This window comes from Podarcis tiliguerta (assembly GCF_965153285.1).
Source record: "Podarcis tiliguerta genome assembly, chromosome: 11".
Lineage (NCBI taxonomy): Eukaryota > Metazoa > Chordata > Lepidosauria > Squamata > Lacertidae > Podarcis > Podarcis tiliguerta.
In genome coordinates, this window is record NC_139544.1 from 20,421,344 (window position 1) to 20,441,795 (window position 20,452).

Consider the following 20,452-nt stretch of genomic DNA (forward strand, 5'->3'; position numbering starts at 1 on the left):
CCATTCTATAATATATATTTATTAAAAGATGCACAATAAAAGCCTAACTCAGACCACACATACCACATATTACTTAGGTTAGCTTCCTCTTGCCCACAAATAATACAAAAGTTGTGAAGCCTTTTTAAAAAATCCCCTGCTGGCCAAAATCTGATGTAGCAATTAAGAAAAATCAGAGCAATCTCTGGAAGAAATGAGAAATATAATTCTTGTTCCCCAAGGTTTTTTTTAAAAAATAGCATGATTTGATTATACATTAAGAGCTATGAGGAAATGTAATTCAAACTTCCTTTTTCATTTTAATAAGACCTTTGATGGAATCCATCCCACCAAGGGCCTTTACCACATTTCTTACCTGGGTGGTCATTATGTCATCATTTAAACTTTTTACAAAAGGGCTTTATTTGGTTCAAACAGTGCTGAACAACGAGTTCCCAGGGACCTAAGAGCGGACAAGGAAACGTTCTGCGGTGAAAAACTTCCTCAAAGAATAATATAACCTTACAATGGCTTACTGTTCTAGCAGCATATGGGCCTTGTTTGGACTTACAATTGAACATAATTCTACTTTATTTTCCTGACAGTTTTTATGTCTCCAAATCTTCCCAAGTGCTGCGCTCTAATGCAGCCATGAAATCCTCCCAATCGCAGATATTCTATAAGTACATTATCACCGCCAAATGAGTCTTCAATCTTGGATGTTGGAGGACAAGGAAGACACTAGAGCTGGTTTCCCAAGTCCACTGATGATCGTGAGCCCACAAGCTATTACTTTTGGAGGAACAGAAGTACTAAAGAGAACGTCTAACCGGAATCATCACTAGGGCTGTTAACATTCTAATTTACTTTGAAACATACAGAAGATTTATTTGTTTGTTCCTTTCCCGGCCAGCTTGGCTCTACAGAGCTCTCAGGGCAGCCTACAACAAATCAAACTCTGACGTTCCATCTTTCCCCAACAAATTTGACCAAGCTAGCACACACAAAACTAAATGCACTGTAAACCAAGTTTTCAGCAGTAGCAGATCACTCAATGCAAAACTGCCAAATGCCTACTGAGATAATAGAAGGAAAAATAATAATATAAAATCAGGCTGGCCTGATGGGATTTCTCTGTGGAAGGAGTTTCATAAAGCAGGTGCCACCACAAAGGTGGCTTTGCTCCTCAACCCAACCAATCTGGCTTCAGATAAAGAAGATATTTTGAGGAGGCATTTCCAAACGTACAATGTGAGAAAATTCGGAACAACTCCCTTTGAAAACAGAAGCAAATAGCTATGGAGTCATGTCTGGATTGTTGTTGTTGTTGTACTCCATCTTATGTTGTGTTAAAACTCAAACATTTTGGATCGGGTTATTTAAGGAAATAGCACATACTGCCAGTCAGAAAGTAGAGAAAGGGGCATCCATGCCTGTCAAGAAGACAGGAAGAACGCCAATCTCCCAGACCTGAGAACCAAATACCCATAGCATGTCCATCTTGTTGGGATTCATCTTCAGACTGCTGGCCCTCCCCCAGCCTGTTACTGATTCCTGTTAATATATAGAGTAATTATTCTCAATGCTATGCATTATACCTGATGTTTCATTGACTTCTTCAAGGTATGCTATTTATATCTGTCACAAACTAAAAAGGTCATAATAAAAACTTTGAAAGTTCCAGTGTAGCTCTGAATCTGGAAACCCCAGTAGCTGCTAATAGCGACATTTTACAATTCACTTTATCATTTTGAGTCATAGTACAATATAAACTGCTGAAGCTTTGAGGCGGAGCTACTATGAGCTAGAAGGTTTAAGAGGAGACATATATCATTTTAAGTCTGACGTGAAGTGCATTTGCAGCTCCTTGCTCTTTGGGAAGAAATCTTGATAAAATGTGCAGTTGAAGTTAGCAATCAGAGAGCCAGACCTGGAGCTGGCAGGGGGAGAAATTATTTTACACTTTGGATATTTTAATAATTCAGGGAACAGATGTTCATTAGTAGCGTAAGATTAATAACACCACCCTATGCATGTCTACTCAGAAGCCAGTCTCACAAAGTTCAAACGGGCTCATTCCCAGGTAAGTGAGCACAGGATTTCAGTCTTAATCTACAATTCAATGTCCACACAGCTAGGCCAAAGTCCCACTGAATTTGGAAGATTTCTTTCCAAATAAACAGGTAAGGGGTGGGGATAAAAGACTTTTAGCAATAAAAAGCATGAAAGACTTGCAAATGAGGAGTTCAACTATATGCATGGCTCTTTAATAGAACTATAAAGGTAAAGGTAAAGGTACCCCTGCCCGTAGGGGCCAGTCTTGACAGACCCTAGGGTTGTGCGCCCATCTCACTCAAGAGGCCAGGGGCCAGCGCTGTCCGGAGACACTTCCGGGTCACGTGGCCAGCGTGACAAAGCTGCATCTGGCGAGCCAGCGCAGCACACGGAAACGCCGTTTACCTTCCCGCTAGTAAGCGGTCCCTATTTATCTACTTGCCCCCGGGGGTGCTTTCGAACTGCTAGGTTGGCAGGCGCTGGGACCGAGCAACAGGAGCGCACCCCGCCGCGGGGATTCGGACCGCCGACCTTTCGATCGGCAAGTCCTAGGCACTGAGGCTTTTACCCACAGCGCCACCCGTGTCCCACAATAGAACTATATTTTGATATTAAACAAAAGCTTTACTGGTGGTGTCAGGAATAACGTGCTTCCTCACTGATCAGCAGGACTAACTATTCCCATACCTCAGTGACCATGAAAGACCTCTGGAGGGAGGGAAGGAAAGACATGCCTATTCTAGGATCTGCCTGTTCCCAGATAAGATCTAAATATTTTCCACGTGTGGGAGGGTGCTTTGTTTTGTTCATTATTTTTAAATTGTGTTTCTCCTAACAAACCCAGCAGCAGTTGGCTGCAATGTTGAATCTGTTTGTTTTACCAAGTGCATCCTAATAGATTTTTTAAAATGTTGTCCACCCCACCTCATTTAGTGAAATAACATTTAAACAAGCAATGAATAAATTCTTTTTTTATGCTTCTGCTTTCTGTTTTGCATTAATATTCACATATATCATAAAAGGCATTTTTTGAATAATTTGTAAAAAGAGCTCCAATTTCAGCTCATGCAAATTATAAATGCTAATGACAGGCAAGTGTTTTACTCCTGCTAATCTGTAACGTTTGGAAGAAATGTGGGGTTTTTTATTCATCTTATGTTCAATGCAGAAATATACATGAAGAAATCAGATCCAATCACTCTCTCCAGAGTGGAGATGTATACGAGATGGAAAAGGGAGGGGTGTTCAATGATTGTTACCATCTTAGTGCGCATACAACACAGGCCTTTAACTGTGGAGCCACCAAAACCGTAACACAAAGAGCAGTCCTCAATCCAAAGGGTCAATAATAGAGGGCGGGAACCATCCTTGTAAGGTGAAATAATAATGACACTAACTGCAAGCATTCAGAGATTTTCTCTCTCTCCAAATAGCAACTGAATCTTGTCTTTAGAACAAGCTTTCACTAAACAGTTTGAAGTCAATTTCTGCAATTCCGCAAAAACACAGAAAAATAGACTGTAAGAATTTATTTATTTTACAGATAGTTCAGCAATTCTGCAATATTATTGCTTGGAGTTGATTGTGCTAAGCCAAACATGCAGGCTTCAAGAGATGAGCTTGCAACTGATTTCCTCCGGTCCTTTTTGCGCACAGTGTTCATTTGTGTTTAAGGACATTCCCTTCTGTACCTTTGTGCCGACAACTGTAAGTGTGATGAAGTTAAGTTGTAGAATAGCTGCAGGTGGCAAACTTGTTTGCTGCAAACTGCACAATGGGATCGATGTAAACTGCTGGCCTTGTAACTGATTGAGGTGCTGACCTGTAACTTCAGCTACCTGAAACATGTCTGCAATGGTTGCTGGAACACTGTGACTGCTTATTTGGTCCCTGCTAAGCCTATAGTGTGTTTATAACATGCAACAATATGGACTGCAATATTCAGCTTGTCAAACAATACAGGTTTTATGGAGATGAAACTTAATCTTCCAATAATCTGCATTACTGATTTTATGTTTTTACCGCCCACTTCCCTTCCAAGGACCTCACAATGCCAAGTCACAACAACTCTGAGGGGTAGCTTAGATGAGAATGACTAGCCCAGGGTCACCCAGTGAGTTTCACGACTCCTATTCTTTGTATGTTTGGGTTTCTTCCTCCTCGTTTCCCTCAGCCCTTGCTTTGTATAACATTCCTGCCTGATGAAGAGCACTGGATAACATGAAACCTTGCTGACTATTTTGTGACATTTGGTTGGTCCCAATGAAGGGACTGCGGATTTGGGTGGTGGTGTTTTTTTAAAACTTATGAACAGATGCAGATGCCTTTGTTTATATGCCTGGGAGACTGCATACTGAGTGGAATATACAGTGGTACCTTGGGTTAAATACTTAATTCATTCTGGAGGTCTGATCTTAACCTGAAACTATTCTTAACCTGAAGCACCACTTTAGCTAATGTGGCCTCCTGCTGCCGCCATGCCACCGGAGCACGATTTCTGTTGTTATCCTGAAGCAAAGTTCTTAACCTGAAGCACTATTTCTGGGTTAGTGGAGTCTGTAACCTGAAGCATATGTAACCTGAAGCATATGTAACCCGAGTTACCACTGTTATAGCCAGAGATTATTTTCTACCACCTGAATTGGGATTCTGCATCCGATGTTGGAAGCCGCCCAGAGTGGCTAGGGAAGCCCAGCCAGATGGGCGGGGTATAAATAAATTATTATTATTATTATTATTATTATTATTATTATTATTATTATTATTACTACTACTACTGAGGGATTACATGCCCTCCAATGACCAATACTACACAATTTGGCTTCAGATGACTTTTACCTAGTGTACTACCCACAATTAATCTCCAGCTTTGCTAATATAAATACTGCCATATTTTACTTTGCAGCTGCTTCCTGCCTAACCAGAAACTTGCACGTTTTTGCTCAAAGCATTAGACAGAGCTGGGTAACAACCAGCCTCTAGGTTTATTCAAATGGGGATCAGCCATTGTTTTGTCATCTTAGAATATTAGGTATTACTGAATACCTGCAACTACCCAGCAGGGACTAATTCAGCCTGCAATCTTCTTTGTCAGGCTGAACTGAAATGAAGACCTCAAGGCTTCAACATCCAACCTAATTTCTGCACTAACTCCATTCCCAGCGTCCCCAACTGTTGCTATGTGCAATTTCTAGCCTGCTCATTGCTTTGTGGGATTATTGGTACTAATAAAGGTACTGCCCAATGTTCTTATGAACAAGTATGAATACATTTGCTAGTTTAAAATTCTGTCTACTAGATCATGAGACCAGTTCAGATTAACCAGCCTCCTCAATAACACCCTTTCGTATCAAGTTTTTAATCCCTTCCAACACAGCTTCTCGAATTTCGAACAGTAAACAACATAGCTTCTGATCTGCAGGTATCACATACTGTTCAGTTTAATTTTAAGAACAAAAGCCAAGTTTCCCCTCACACTGGTGCTCTGATGCGGCTGAAACTGTGTTTGTCCTGCAGCAGCAGCACTTGACTGCGGAGGGATGTGTCCCTCAACTATACATTCAATGCATCAAATACACATCTGCCAAGAATAGGAGTGCCATGAAGAACGATACAGAACTCTTCTAGAGGAGCAAAAGGTCACTTTTTACAGGTAAACAATCACACTGGGGAATCTGATTCTTCAGCTACTAAGCCAAAATTATGATTGGTGTGCTCAATGGCATAAATTAATGCAAAGAAACCAATTCAGGTAATATAGAAATTCCTGAGCTAATATTCAGCATTCATTCCATATCCTTTGGTAACCTTGCAGCTGTAGCAAAAATATTAACAGCAAAATGCAAGGTGTGTGACTAATCCTGTCCACACTCAAAATAATAACACCGGGTACTATAACTATGTGTGATTTCTAGTTAGACTGACTACGTTGATATACTTCAGCAAAATGTCCTCTCTTTTTTACAATTAGTACATTGAACCAGCTTAGCAGGATATCCTGTATAACTTGCAAGGTACTGCGAAGGCCTGAAAATGTACTCTCACTAAAAACACTGACTTTGCTGAAGTAACCGTTTTCAACCAGCTTGCTTTATAACTCGCCGTCTGCTTTATACTGGAACTTCCCTGCACCACACCTGCTTTTATTGGAAAGGCATTAGATGCTTTCTCAATCAGATGGTCTCTAGTCTCATCTGCCACATATCTGAAGCATGTTTCCTTGCTTCAGGGATCACTTATCATTATCTGCAAACAAGAGTTTGCAAAAGTCCAGATCCAAACTGAAAACGTAATTGGCTTTAAAAAAAAATATGTTGCAATAAGGTTCAATGGCGGAAGAGGCATCCTAATCACCAATGTCCAATAGCCAATATGCAAGGCAAGAATAAGTCACAAACAGTAAGAAGTAACCATTGAAAGCAGAACTGAGCGACAAGCACCTAGGCTTAAGGGAAAAGCCCATTGCTACTTCCCGCTTCTATTTATAGTCTGCTTTCACTCATATTCCCAGCTGTTCTAAAAAGTTACACTCCCTACAAAATCACTACACAGCATCACTGGTATCTCAGGGGAACGGCAGAGAAAGATCAAAGCAGTTTGGGGGCTGCAATAAGATTTGAAGATTGTACCAAAACAGTCACTTCTACATACAAAGTGTGTGTTTGTGCGTGCACACACACACACACACACCACTTTAAGACCTCTGCATTTTATAAGAAACGAACTGAAGATTCAGAAATTGCCAAGAACAACCTAAAGCCTAACACTGCCAGTGCTGTTGGCTGCAATAATCACATCTTCCCACCTTGTAGGTACCCATGCATTTTCTGAAATTCCAAGATTTATGAGGATATGCGTTGTCTGCCCTCCTTGAAAGGAAAGGAAAGGCAAATTTCCAGCAGAGAAGGGGCAGAGAGCACAGATATAGGATACGGATAAAATTATACTTCCTGGTGTGCACTACTGGTTTAAAAAGGCTGTCGACAGGTATGGCAAAGTTAGCAAGCTGAAACGTTTTCAGAAGGCAGAACCCTGTGGACAGACTTGAAAGGGCCAATATAGCATTTGATTAGAACAGACTGGAAAAAAAGTATTCAGTTTGAAAAGAACAGTAATTTTAGTTTATAAATCTCTGTGGCATGTTTATGCTTTGATTTTTATCAGGCTGCTATAAAGCAGGGCTAGATAAGAGTCCACAAGAGAAAGAAATCATGAAATAAATCTACAGCAAGTTTTACATTTCAGTATCATTTGATTTTGCTTAAATTAAAGATTGTCAAGAAGATTCTGTAAATTCCTTTAATAGGTTTGTTTTGCACAATCAGGGAAGTGGGTGGCGCTGTGGGTTAAAGCCTCAGCGCCTAGGGCTTGCCGATCGAAAGGTCGGCGGTTCGAATCCCCGCGGCAGGGTGCGCTCCCGCTGTTCGGTCCCAGCGCCTGCCAACCTAGCAGTTCGAAAGCACTCTCGGGTGCAAGTAGATAAATAGGTAAACAGCGTTTCCGTGTGCGGCTCTGGCTCGCCAGAGCAGCGATGTCATACTAGCCACGTGACCCGGAAGTGTCTTCGGACAGCGCTGGCCCTTGGCCTCTTTGAGTGAGATGGGCGCACAACCCTAGAGTCTGTCAAGACTGGCCCGTACGGGCAGGGGTACCTTTACCTTTACTTTGCACAATCACACTTTTCAAAGCAAAGAATTTGTGTGGGAGTCCACTGAAATGCATCAAATCGCACAGCGTGGTGGATTTCATCTTCTGGCAGCTTTCACTAGATACATGTTTTAGGAGGCAACATGACCAATACAGACTACTATTTTTTTATTATTAAGAATGTAACAGATACTGTATTCACATAATCAAAAAGAGTCTTGAGGCACCTTAAAGACGAACACAATTATGAGTTTTCAGGGTGCCACAAAACTCTTCATGCATTTTGCTTCAACAGACAGCTTTCCCTCTAGAAGATATTCACGTAGTGATATAGGAATCACACAACAACACCTCCTCCTCTTCTCTGCAACTATTTGTGCACCCTGAAAATTTGCTGGGGGGGGGGGCACTAGGGGTGTCTGTGGGAGCTGCCAGAGACCAGGATGGTACTGTCTCACTGCAAGAGTTAAAGTCACAATGTTGGATTCTGTCCAGGCCTTCTCGGTGATGGCGCCCGCCCTGTGGAACACCCTCCCATCAGATGTCAAGGAAATAAACAACTATCTGACTTTTAGAAGACACCTGAAGGCAGCCCTGAAGGCAGCCCTATTTAGGCAAGTTTTTAATGTCTGATGTTTTATTGTATTTTAAATACTTTGTTGAAAGCCACCCAGAGTGGCTGGGGAAACCCAGCCGCATGGGCGGGGTATAAATAATAAATTACTATTATTATTTATTATGTCCACAGTTACTCTTCATATTTTCAAAAGAGATGAAAATTTACGTAGGATGAACAGAAGAGTACAATTATTCAATGGATACAGATCTTATTTTTTTGCTGTTCAAAATGTAGAAAATCTAAAGGGCTCAAATCTGGAAAATTTGCTGTCACTGGAATTAACAAAGGTCTAACGCAGTGCTGCTCTGGTTCGCCAGAAGCGGCTTAGTCATGCTGGCCACATGACCCGGAAGCTGTACGCCGGCTCCCTCAGCCAATAAAGCAAGATGAGCATCACAACCCCAGAGTCGGCCACAACTGGACCTAATGGTCAGGGCTCCCTTTACCTTTACCTAACGTAGCCATTATTCATTTGTTGTCAAACTGATGTTGCAGGATGGTACGAATAAATCTAAAGTACATGGAAGTTGTTGGGGGGGGGGAGCAGCATTCGGTTCACCAGGTTTTAGAAGAGAAAGGCTTACTTCCAGGATTTTACACAGCCTTTACTTTACACATTCCTCTTTTTTTTGGGGGGGGGGGGGGAAGCAGGACATTCAAAGCCTTTTACAGCACAGTTCAATACATGTCTACTCTGACGGAAGTCAGAAGGAAAGATAAACAGGACTCACTACCAGGGAAGCAGGCATACAACTGCAACTTTATGTGGCCAAAATCCTGAAATGACATTGAGTAGTCCACTTAATATGCGCTGTGTCAGCACAGCTCTTTTATTTACATGCAGGATACAATGAACTACAGTGGTACCTCTGGTTATGGATTTAATTCATTTCAGGGTGCCATGCGCAGCCTGTAAAACCCGTAACTAGAGGTGCTGCTTCTGCGCACATGTGCGGCGCAGCCATAACCCAAAGATTCTGCAACCGGGAGGTTACGCAATATTCTAATAGCCATTAAGAAGCAGGAGGGAGTTTATTGTTCATGTTTTTATTATATGTTTTGTGTTTTTATGTTGTGAACCTCCCCAAGATCTACAGATGAAGGACGGTAAACAAATTTAATAATCAATCAATATCTCTTTGCAGACTTCCAGTATAATAGTCAATTGATGCACACTATCCATCCATCCATAGTTTAAAAGCTTAAAAAGAACTTTCAAAATATATGTTCGGTTGAAATAGTGGCAATTGAGGAAATAAACACAGTCGTTACGACAAAAAGTTAAGACTGCAATCCTATGCGCACTTTCACAGAAGTATGTTCCATTTAACACAGTGGGGCTTTCTTCCAAGCAGACATGCACCAAATTGCACTGAAAGGGAAAATTTATGGCACAGTAACAACAGTAAGCGGGAATGAAGGGAGACGCTTAAAAAAAAAAAAAGGAAAGAAGAGCCAGTAAGATACATTTTGCAAAGACAATGTTTCTCATCCAGAGTGTTTCCAATTTGAAACTCTTCCCACAAATAGTGCACCCTCTGCAAACAGAATCTAATCCAATTTTTTTGTAAAATAAATTATCCTTTGTTGTCAAGGCGATTTCATGGCAGCACCCTGGGAAGACGGATTAAATATAAACTCAAAGCAAAATGGAATTTTTATTTTATGATAAATATAATCTACCAGAAGTGATTAGATCTGAATTTACCAAAATCTCTCTTCATCAGTTCAGTCACTGCTAAGTTTTGGAGAGCCTCCTTTCCCTTACTGTTAGAACACTGTAATCTATAGTGCAAAATATTCCCCAAGAGTCAAAGAGCTCTGACATAACAACACAAAGAGCATTAACCGTAAGCGGTGAGTCCTCACAGTTTAATCCGTTCATTTCCTTGTACTCACTTCGTAAGTGTTGCTTTTTTCTATTTTTCCAGCAAGGAATGTTTTTAAAAACTCTGCGCTTATTTTTTCCAGCAAGCAGACAGATCACACAATAGCAACTGAGCATGGCACTGGCAAGAAAACTGTTTCCGCTCCTAACTATTCCAGCACAGGGCAGACTTAAAGAAGAAAGCCATGCTAGACATCATTTTCACCACAGGAAATCAGCACCCCTGTAGAAAGTTGCCAGTCTCCCGGCCATAGCATGAAGCGGAACTAACTGTACAAGTAAGGTGATCGTGGGGCAAGTTCCCATGTCTGTGCTTCACATCAGCAGTGGCCACCAGTGAAGACGGGGAAGCTAATAGCACCAACTCACTTGGCAAGCTGGTGGGAAACTGATCGCAGGGATCAAGCCCACTTTGAAGTGAGAAAGAGAAGGGGCAGAGAGAAGGGGGAAGAAGGAAGGAGACAGACAGCCCTGGGAGATGAATGATGATGAATGACGACTATCCAGCACTTCAACAAAAAAAGTTGCACCTTATCAAGTTACGCACTTCATTCTCCTCCCATTGATGGAATATGCCTTAAGATGTAGGAGCCCGTAAGGAAATGGAATATTAAATTATCTCCAAATAGTCATTTATTGGAAATTTCTTTTAAAATTATGTCTAGATGGTATCTGATCACATGATGGGATTAAAAGAATGATGGGTTTTACAAATGGATTTAATATACTCTTCTTTTGTATCTCTGTATCTTGTATTTTATTTTTATTTATTTATTTTTTGTACACCACCACAATCTTTTTGAATGGTGGGCAGTTTATATATTATTTAATGGGGGGGGGGATCAGTATCCAATACCGTGCATTTAAAAGCTAACAAAACATATGGAATCAGTGACTGCACACATCAGCTCTCAGAACTCAGTACTGCTGCCATGATCCAAATAAGGCCTACATGGGCATAACACACTTTAGCTTTGCTATTTGCTTCACAAGATTTCTGTTGCCAAAGAGACAAGCTGCTTTTTATACTGAAGAGTGGCTTTTCTCTTCTGCACTGGAAACATCTTTGGCCAAAAACAGCACACAAAGTTTCACACTGCAAACTTTCTTCTTCGGTTCCCATACTGAAACAATAAGCCAAAAAAATGGTAATATATCTCTGTGGCTTCTTTTGAGGAGTCCAAGCTAATAAGAAATCCCTTTAGGTATGTAGTCCACTGGGATTCCTTAAAAAGGGGCAATAAGGTTTCCACTGATGAAAAAAGCATTGCATTGATTTAAAAAGCATTAAAATGAGCAGGCGGGTATAACAGAACCGTATTGTTGTATGTAGATTAGAAAGGTAAACACTGTTTCCCACCACAACTAACTTCACAACTAATTCAACAATGTTATTTGAGGGAGGGGGGGAAAGCATTCAATGTGTCAAAGAAACACAAGACACTTGGAAGAGCACTACTGCCCTCTAGTGAGCCAATGCAACACACATTTCGGTCAATAAATAGCTAACCACCAACTACTAATAGTAAAATCAGATTTTGAAGTCATAGAATCATAGAGTTGGAAGAGACCACAAGGGCCATCGAGTCCAACCCCCTGCCAAGCAGGAAACACCATCAGAGCACTCCTGACATATGGTTGTCAAGCCTCTGCTTAAAGACCTCCAAAGAAGGAGACTCCACCACACTCCTTGGCAGCAAATTCCACCGTCGAACAGCTCTTACTGTCAGGAAGTTCTCCATAATGTTTAGGTGGAATCTTCGTTGCTTTCCTCAGCAAATAAATAAATAAATAAATAAATGTATGACAGCATAGCTTTAAAAGAGGAAGCTGAGAAGGATTAAAAGAATAAAGACACAAGTGTTTCATCGCACTTGAAAGCAAGATTTTATACATTCCTCAAAATAAATAATTCAGAGCATTCATTTAATGAGGGGACATACTTTTACAAAAGGCTCTTCGTAGTTCAAGTTTATTTCAGTTGGTTTTTATGAAGATTCAAGATGCAATGTACGCAGAAAGTTATTAATGTCTGCAAACATACGGAGGACTGAAAAACTGCCTGCAAAAGGACAAGTGTATTATATGCCATCAGAGCTCCGCGTAGTCAGCCAAAGCTCATGGTTGCCACAGATCCCACCCTTCTCCCAAGGAGGGGGGGTGCCTGGCCAAGATCACGTGGACCATCTCTCAAGAGTCCACATGACTGCAAAGTCAAGACTGCACATTCGCCTCAAACAGGCAAGAGGAACAGGGTGTATGTTGTTACCATGGCACTAAGTCTTCCAAGGGCTCAGAAAGCAGAAAGATGTTTCACTGCTTACCACACCTCTTCTTAAGAGTTCAGTACAAAGGACTGGAAGAGAGGGACCTCTCACTGTGCCTTGGGAAAGGGTGGAGAACAACATACTGCCTCACTCCTTTCTAAGCACATTCGAATCAGCATGACACCTACTGGCTGAGGGAAAGGGCAAGGAAACTTTCCAGAACAATAATAAAAACACTTTATTTTAAAAGGAACTCCTACGTCAAGTGAAAAATTTATACAGCAAGAGATTATCTGCTTAACTGGAGGTAAATCTGCAAGTTGGGGCACTATTAATCTAGAATCCTGTTTATAATCCGTATAGGGAAAGTGATAAGGATTACCAGGTCCCATTTCTCTGGGAAGGGAACTCACAGGATCCTTTTAAAATGATGGGCTTGAGCACAAAACGTTACATATCATGCCTCTGCAAGGAGCAAGTTGTACCAGCATCCACTTCAATAGGCTCTAAGAGAGCTTTGCAAAGCCACAGGCTGCATTCCAAAATACTGTGTTCCACTTTTTGCTGTGAATGCTCGTAATCGTGGAGGGAAACTGTTGCTAGAGAGGCTATTCTGGAGTAAATCTCCCCACTTCTATCAGGGAGATCACAGAGGATGACAATAGCCATTTTTTCCTAGGATTGTTCCTGTGGCATCCCATAAGGTCAAGAGACGGGACTGTGCTGAGCTCTGGAGTTGAGCATCAGGGCGATGCTGAGAACATGCAATATGCCATTCATTTTACGGAAGTCCTGCATGTGTGGGTAATGATGGCCGACTATTTTGGGAACGGATCAGAAAGGACAGAAAAGGAGACAGGAACATCAGTAATGAGCGGTTCTCATTGCCCCAACACAAATTCAGCTGCACAGATTGGTACGGTTTATATTTCTAAATTGAAGTTCATTGTAATGGGTATCGACTATTATCTCAAATGTGCTGAGTGCTCTTTAGGATTGTGTAATCTTTGTATTATGGTTAAGATATTGTAGTATTTATTTTATTTATTTGTACTTAACCTTGGAGGCAGTGATACATCCACTCCAGAAGAGGATTTTCCGAAGTGCCCACTATTGTTCAGTGGCAATTGTTCCCTTTTGGGGCAAGGTGCTCGGTGTGTGTGTGTGTCCAGTTTCAGGCATGCTTGGAGGACACTGAATATCTGGATCCTTTTTGGGCTTCAGGCCAATTCAGGGCACTGAAACTGCCTTAGTTGCTGTGGCTGACAGCATTTGGGGGGAGGAATGTATACTTGCTCTTTCTTCTTGACCCCTCAGCAGCTTTCGAGACTACAGACTATTCTTCGGAAGTAGCTCAAGAAGGTGAGAGTTCTGTGATTCAATCAACAATCAGGGCCGTTCATAATATTAATTAAAAAGTAGCACCTTAGAGACCAACTAGGTTTGTTCTGGGTATAAGCTTTCGTTGTGCATGCACACTTCTTCAGATACCTAGTAGGATAGGTGAATTGTACAGGGTTCTTAATTCTAAGACCCTTAGGTATAATGTCCTTTAAAAAAAAGGTAAAGGTACCCCTGCCCGTACGGGCCAGTCTTGACAGACTCTAGGGTTGTACGCCCATCTCACTCAAGAGGCCGGGGGCCAGCGCTGTCCGGAGACACTTCCGGGTCACGTGGCCAGCGTGACATCGCTGCTCTGGCGAGCCAGAGCCGCACACGGAAACGCCGTCTACCTTCCCGCTAGTAAGCGGTCCCTATTTATCTACTTGCACCCAGGGGTGCTTTCGAACTGCTAGGTGGGCAGGCGCTGGGACCGAACAGCGGGAGCGCACCCCGCCGCGGGGATTCGAACCGCCGACCTTTCGATCGGCAAGCCCTAGGCACTGAGGCTTTAACCCACAGCGCCACCCGCGTCCCTTTTATAATGTCCTTAGGTTCTTGCATTTAGTCAGAAAGGAGATATCAGTCTGTACCTGTGCAAGTTTCTTTGTGAGGTTGGTGGACTTACCTGAAGAAGTGTGCATGCACACAAAAGCTTATACCCAGAACAAACTTAGTTGGTCTCTAAGGTGCTACTGGACAATTTTTAATTTATATATATATATATTTTGACTGTGTCAGACCAACACAGCTACCTACCTGAATTTATTAAAAAGGTATTTTGAACTGCTGCAACAGTTGAGTTGGATGGTTAAGGGTATACTCTTTAGATTTACTGGTGATCTGAAAATGGCAATTTAAATAAATATTATGTGTAATGGTTTTGAAGCATCTTTCACCTTAATGATCCAAAGAAAGCCCTGATACAGTAATTCACTACAAAAACAAGAGAAGAGTTTCCCTGCATGGCACACATATAAGAATCATGAAACCCAGATCATTCAGCAGGGCAATGATACCTCAGCAGCTCTACACACCAAGGCCTATTTAAATTTGTTACCTATATTTGATATCTGAAAACTGGAGCCAGCTGAATCATCACCAGCAGCAATGGATATGAGTTGAGGCTTCTTACCTTTGAATCTTCATTGCTCATTCCAAGTTCTAAAACAGCTTGAGGAGATTTTTGTTTTGCTTGGGTTGATTGAGCCATCTGAAGGTTAAGCTGCCATCCAACAGACTCAAGCTAGGAAACACAAATGCAAATTAAAATAAGATGCGCCACAACCACCCAGGGTAAATCAATGTTTTAGCTTTCAAGGATGATCCTAAGCAAACGCCAAGAGCCTACAGACTGAAAGAAACACAATTCTAGAAACTTTACTCAGTTCTTCTTTAACCTAAAGCCTGGGTCGTTTTCACTGCAATTATATGAAGTAACAGATAAGGCTTATTCCAGGACAATCACCCTATTCATGAGGATAGACTTCAAGCACCCTAAAAGTATGCAATTGTGATTAAAACCATAAACCACAAATGATGTTTGCTAGTTCCTAGTTCTCAAAGCTCTGTGAGAGCTGCAAAGATAAAAAGTGCCTGTGCTGGAGAGGTTACAATGTGAAAACAGGGCCTTCTCAAATCAGCCAAACTGCTCCCTATGTGCATTCAGTCAAAGCTACTGGCTTCTAGCAATGAGGTGCACACTGTTGGTGCTGTGGTCTAAACCACTGAGACTCTTGGGCCTGCTGACTGGAAGGTCGGCTGTTCAAATCCATATGATGGAGTAAGCTCCCGTTGCTCTGTCCCAGCTTCTGCCAAGCTAGCAGTTCGAAAGCACACCAGTGCAAGTAAATAAATAGGTACCACTGTGGTGGGAAGGTAAACAGCATTTCTGTGCGCTCTGGCACTTGTCACGGTGTCCCGCTGCACCAAAATCCGTTTAGTCATGACCCAGAAAGCTGTCTGTGGACAAACGCCGGCTCCCTCAGCCTGAAAGCTAGATGAGCACTGCAACCCCATAGTCACTTTGACTGGATTTAACTGTCCAGGGGTCCTTTACCTTTTCCTTTATTCTAGCAACGAAAATATATTTATAGATCCCTGACCTGTCAGCCATTTTTTGGTTTGCAGGGCTAAGAGCATGAGATTCAAAAGCCGTTTCCTTGAGCAGATAAAAATGCAAGCCTGAAGGCAAAGTTGCAAACTTTTACATGATGTACCGTTTTTTAAACCCAGGGATTTTTCCGTATTCTATTTCCAAACATTTTTGTAAGCAAGTATCACATGGCAAACACCACTGTCATGTTTACAGGAAACAAAAACTTCCAGGATTTATAGAGAGATATATATAGATATACATGATATAGATATAGACCTATTTAAAAGGGAGGGAAAACTGGTATTATTTGCTGGGCCATATTTATTGTTTCCATCAAGTGCTATAAAGTTCAAAAGGGAGATTTTTATTCTCTGGGTGAGTATGAATAAAACAGAAACAGTAAGCCAGAGTATGTGGGTAGAGAATTCTGGATTCCCATTACAATATTAACCATCCCTTAGACTGGTAGCTGCAAACAGTATTTTCCTAAATGAGTTACCGTAATCTCTCAGAATCTGTTTGGCCCCAGAGGATCCTGGGTCATTGTCTAAAAGGCAACTGGGTCCTCACAGCCATACTGTTCCAAAATTCTATTTTTATGTAAATACTTGAAAGCCAGGCTATTTATAAATGTTTTCATTCATATATCACATTTATTTAGATGCGCGACTTCCACAGGGGGAAATCAAACAGGAACACCATATGGTGTACCAGTTTAAATACTGTAAATCAGGATATTTAAAGCTTCAACTTTGCTAAAAGTTTGAGACAGAATTGATAACTTTTTTTTTTTAAGCTGGGCTTAGACTTTCAGTGAAAAGTTACCAGTGTAGCCCTGGGGCTTCCACTATATGAGAAATAAAACATTTGACCTTATTAATGTTAATATATCTCTGTTTTACAAGTATAGTTGTCTCCTACGGAAATAAGGAGATGAAAGATGGAATGTTCTTGTCAGAACAAAGACTTAATACACAGGTATTAGTGTCACATAATCATTTTTCCATCCTGGTTTTAGTGATCTTAAAACATGTTTCATTTCTGACACACAAGCCACAAGATATCTTGCTCACATGTCATTGTAAACCATAATGAAAGTTTATAATGAATGCACAGATATTGGCCGCTTTGCTCACAGAAGAAACAAGCCATGGTCCCTGAGTTAACATTATGTCCAACCCAGAGACCATGGTTTGCTTTGCTCCAAAAAAAACACATCTATAGCCAAGGTTTTCTATTCACTTACTGACTCTGTGGTTTGAGCAGGTTTAAAGAGTTGTTGTTTTATGAATATTTTGCTGTGAATCACCCCAAGGTCCCTTGGTGGAAGAGAAATTCATAAATACAAATAACAACAACAATTCCTTTTGTGGCATAAACAATTCCACACGTTTATCAGCCATTTCAGAAGCTCTTCGACTGCATCATGCTGGCTCCATTTTCTACCATCCCCAACTCATGAAATGTGATGTTGTGTCAATACAGTGGTACCTCGGGTTACAGACGCTTCAGGTTACAGACGCTTCAGGTTACAGACTCCGCTAACCCAGAAATAGTACCTCGGGTTAAGAACTTTGCTTCAGGATGAGAACAGAAATTGTGCTCCGGCGGTGTGGCAGCAGCAGGAGGCCCCGTTAGCTAAAGTGCTGCTTCAGGTTAAGAACAGTTTCAGGTTAAGAACGGACCTCCGGAACAAATTAAGTACTTAACCTGAGGTACCACTGTACACCATGCGAGCATTGCTGTGCATGGAACACAGGTTTTCCTCACAACTACACTTTCTTTGACGTATGGTTATTTTACCACAGTGGCATTGAAAACTATTAGAAAATATATATATTCAGATTTAATGCACACTTTAAAAAAATATCAGAGAACCACAAAAGCACTGGAACAATCACAAATTACACTGCAGATTAACGGAGTAAGCAAGCAAAGGAAAATACAAGTAACCTTTTCATAGATTGGATGGTCTGATTTTCCAGCGCAATTCAAGTGGAGTTTTCACCCCACATTTCTAGAAGTACAGCTATGCTTTCAAAATCTTTGATTAATGTACCATATGCTGCCTGGGGCTTCAGAATGGCTTACCTATTTATTTTATTGAAAGGAAGATTGAATATAATAGAGTCCATCCAATTCTGACTGCTAAGAGTACATGATATATGATCGCAATAAAATGGGACAAGGCATATAGGCATAGAGAAGTGGGTTACTTAACACATGCTGAGAATTAAGGAACCCTCCAAGTAAGCAAAATTATTTTTTACAGAGATTTGCTTTTGGAAAAATGTTATACAACAATATATTGTTACATACAGCAGGTCTCTTACCAAACACCAGTTTTAAGGCTGGGGTTTTATTTTTTGAATGTGTGCGTGCAAAATTATCACACCTAATATGTAGAATTACACAGTTCAAAATCATCTCCCAGAAGCAATAACTTATCAGACAGTGGATAACCTTCAGTATTACATTAGAATGGGAGAGGGCTGACTTCATTCTTGAGTGGTCTAGTCCCTCCCTGCTTTAAAGACTCCCCATGGTCCACCAATGTGTTTCGAATTTACAAAACAAAAACCAATGCACACACACATACACAATCTCTTTAACAGCCAATGTATTCCAACCATACACTCTTAAGAACAAGGTATTTGCAAGATCAGGCCAAATTCTACATAGTTCTCTTTGGAGGAATCCCAACACCGACAGAGACTATGCAGCTCAGTAGAAACTGGCCAGCAGGCTGCTTTCTGCAAGTACCATCATCATCATCATCATCATCATATTTATACTTTGCCTTCTTCCCTGCCAGGACTCAAGATTGCTTACAGATAAAATCAAGAACGGCTCAAAACGAAAACAATAATTAAAAAGCAATTAAACATTGATAGAATTAAAACTATATACATATGCAGTGAGTAATCCTTCATTAAGCAGCGACACTCTTTAATGAGGGCACTGCATAACCTCACAGTATCTAAATTAAAGGTGCTTGAAAAATCTGGGACCCTACTAACATATATAATGGATGACAAAACAGTTTTAAGCAAACTTGTACAAAGTCATAAAAACAATTGACTAGAAATACACACACACACACACCCTTTCCTTCCTCCAACACCCTGTGCCATGAACCATTTTCACTGCTGCAGTTCGCACAATATTTTGTTTTATTTAGGAACAACGGCCCACCACAGATAACCTCAACCAACAGTGCAGCGCAGCAGCTGAAAGAATGAACTGCGAATCAGTCTCTGCTTTGAATCTCTGCCTTAGGCCACCCCATCTCGCTTTGCCTTCATTTCCCCAACTACGCTATGAGGGATAGTAATATCAACCTGTTTTACAGGGTTGCCGTAAAGAATACAACTCTTAGAGCTTTCCCTGAACACTTGAAAGCTACTTCCAGTTCAGCAAGCATTTTTTTGTGAAGTGGGAACCCTAACTACTAATTATGGGCACCCATGTTTTGCATGGACGCGGGTGGCGCTGTGGGTAAAACCTCAGTGCCTAGGACTTGCTGATCGGAAGGTCGGCGGTTCAAATCCTCGCGACGGGGTGAGCTCCTGTTGTTCGGTCCCAGCTCCTGCCAGCCTAGCAGTTCGAAAGCACCCCAAAGTGCAAGTAGATAAATAGGGACTGCTCTACAGCGGGAAGGTAAACGGTGTTTCCGTGTGCTGCGCTGGTTTGCCAGAAGCGGCTTAGTCACGCTGGCCACGTGACCCGGAAGCTGTCTGCGGACAAGCGCCGGCTCCCAGCCTCTTGAGTGAGATGAGCACGCATCCCTAGAGTCGGTCACGACTGGACCTGATGGTCAGGGGTACCTTTACCTTTTTACCCTACACAAACACACTTTATAGTCACATTGGCCTACACAGTCCTCTTTTTGATACATAAATTTCAATTCAGTTTACATATTCCTCCCAATCCCATCTACCCAAAAACCTGACAGTGTACAGCAGTGGCTCAAACAAGAAAAACCTGCATTTGTTTCTTCTTAAATAGCAGGCATAGTGGAGGGGGGTTAGGGTTAATTTCTCCCTCGGGATCCTGATGAAAATCCCTTCCTCTAGGTGCTATTTGACCTTGGATGGAAGTTGCTATTGGAAGCAACGCGCTTGTTTCCAGCACTGAAAAGTCACGCTTGCATATATTTCTTATTTGTGCTCCAATTTGAAGCTAAGGAATCTGCGCATGAAGGATTCATGCTCCCGAGAGGCGGGAACAGGTGAAGAGACTGGGGAGTGAGAAAGAGACTGTAGACAGGTTAGATGATGCATTTAAAAATGAACTTAATGTGATTTATAACAGTGTTAAAACAGCCTCTGTAGTAATGACAAAGGTGACAAAGCCCAACATCGTTTTAGGAATCAAGCTAAAAAGAGGAAGATAAGCATCATTAAACATTAGCGCAGGAGGATCTTTAAACAGACAGTGGCTCTAAGCTCCTGAAAGGAGGACATTGCCAGAAAAAATATGGGAAGCTACAAACCACCTGCTCGTCAGCAAATGTTTCT

At 41.5% G+C, this 20,452-nt stretch overlaps 1 protein-coding gene across 1 annotated transcript in view; it reads right to left on the bottom strand.

The window, feature by feature from the left end:
- COMMD10 (COMM domain containing 10) overlaps window positions 1-20,452 on the bottom strand; it is a 58,903-nt gene that overhangs the window by 29,765 nt on the left and 8,686 nt on the right. The window contains exon 5 of the mRNA XM_083404408.1: window positions 14,970-15,080. Coding sequence (XP_083260534.1) covers window positions 14,970-15,080 — 111 coding nt within the window. The remainder of the gene's footprint in view (window positions 1-14,969; window positions 15,081-20,452) is intronic.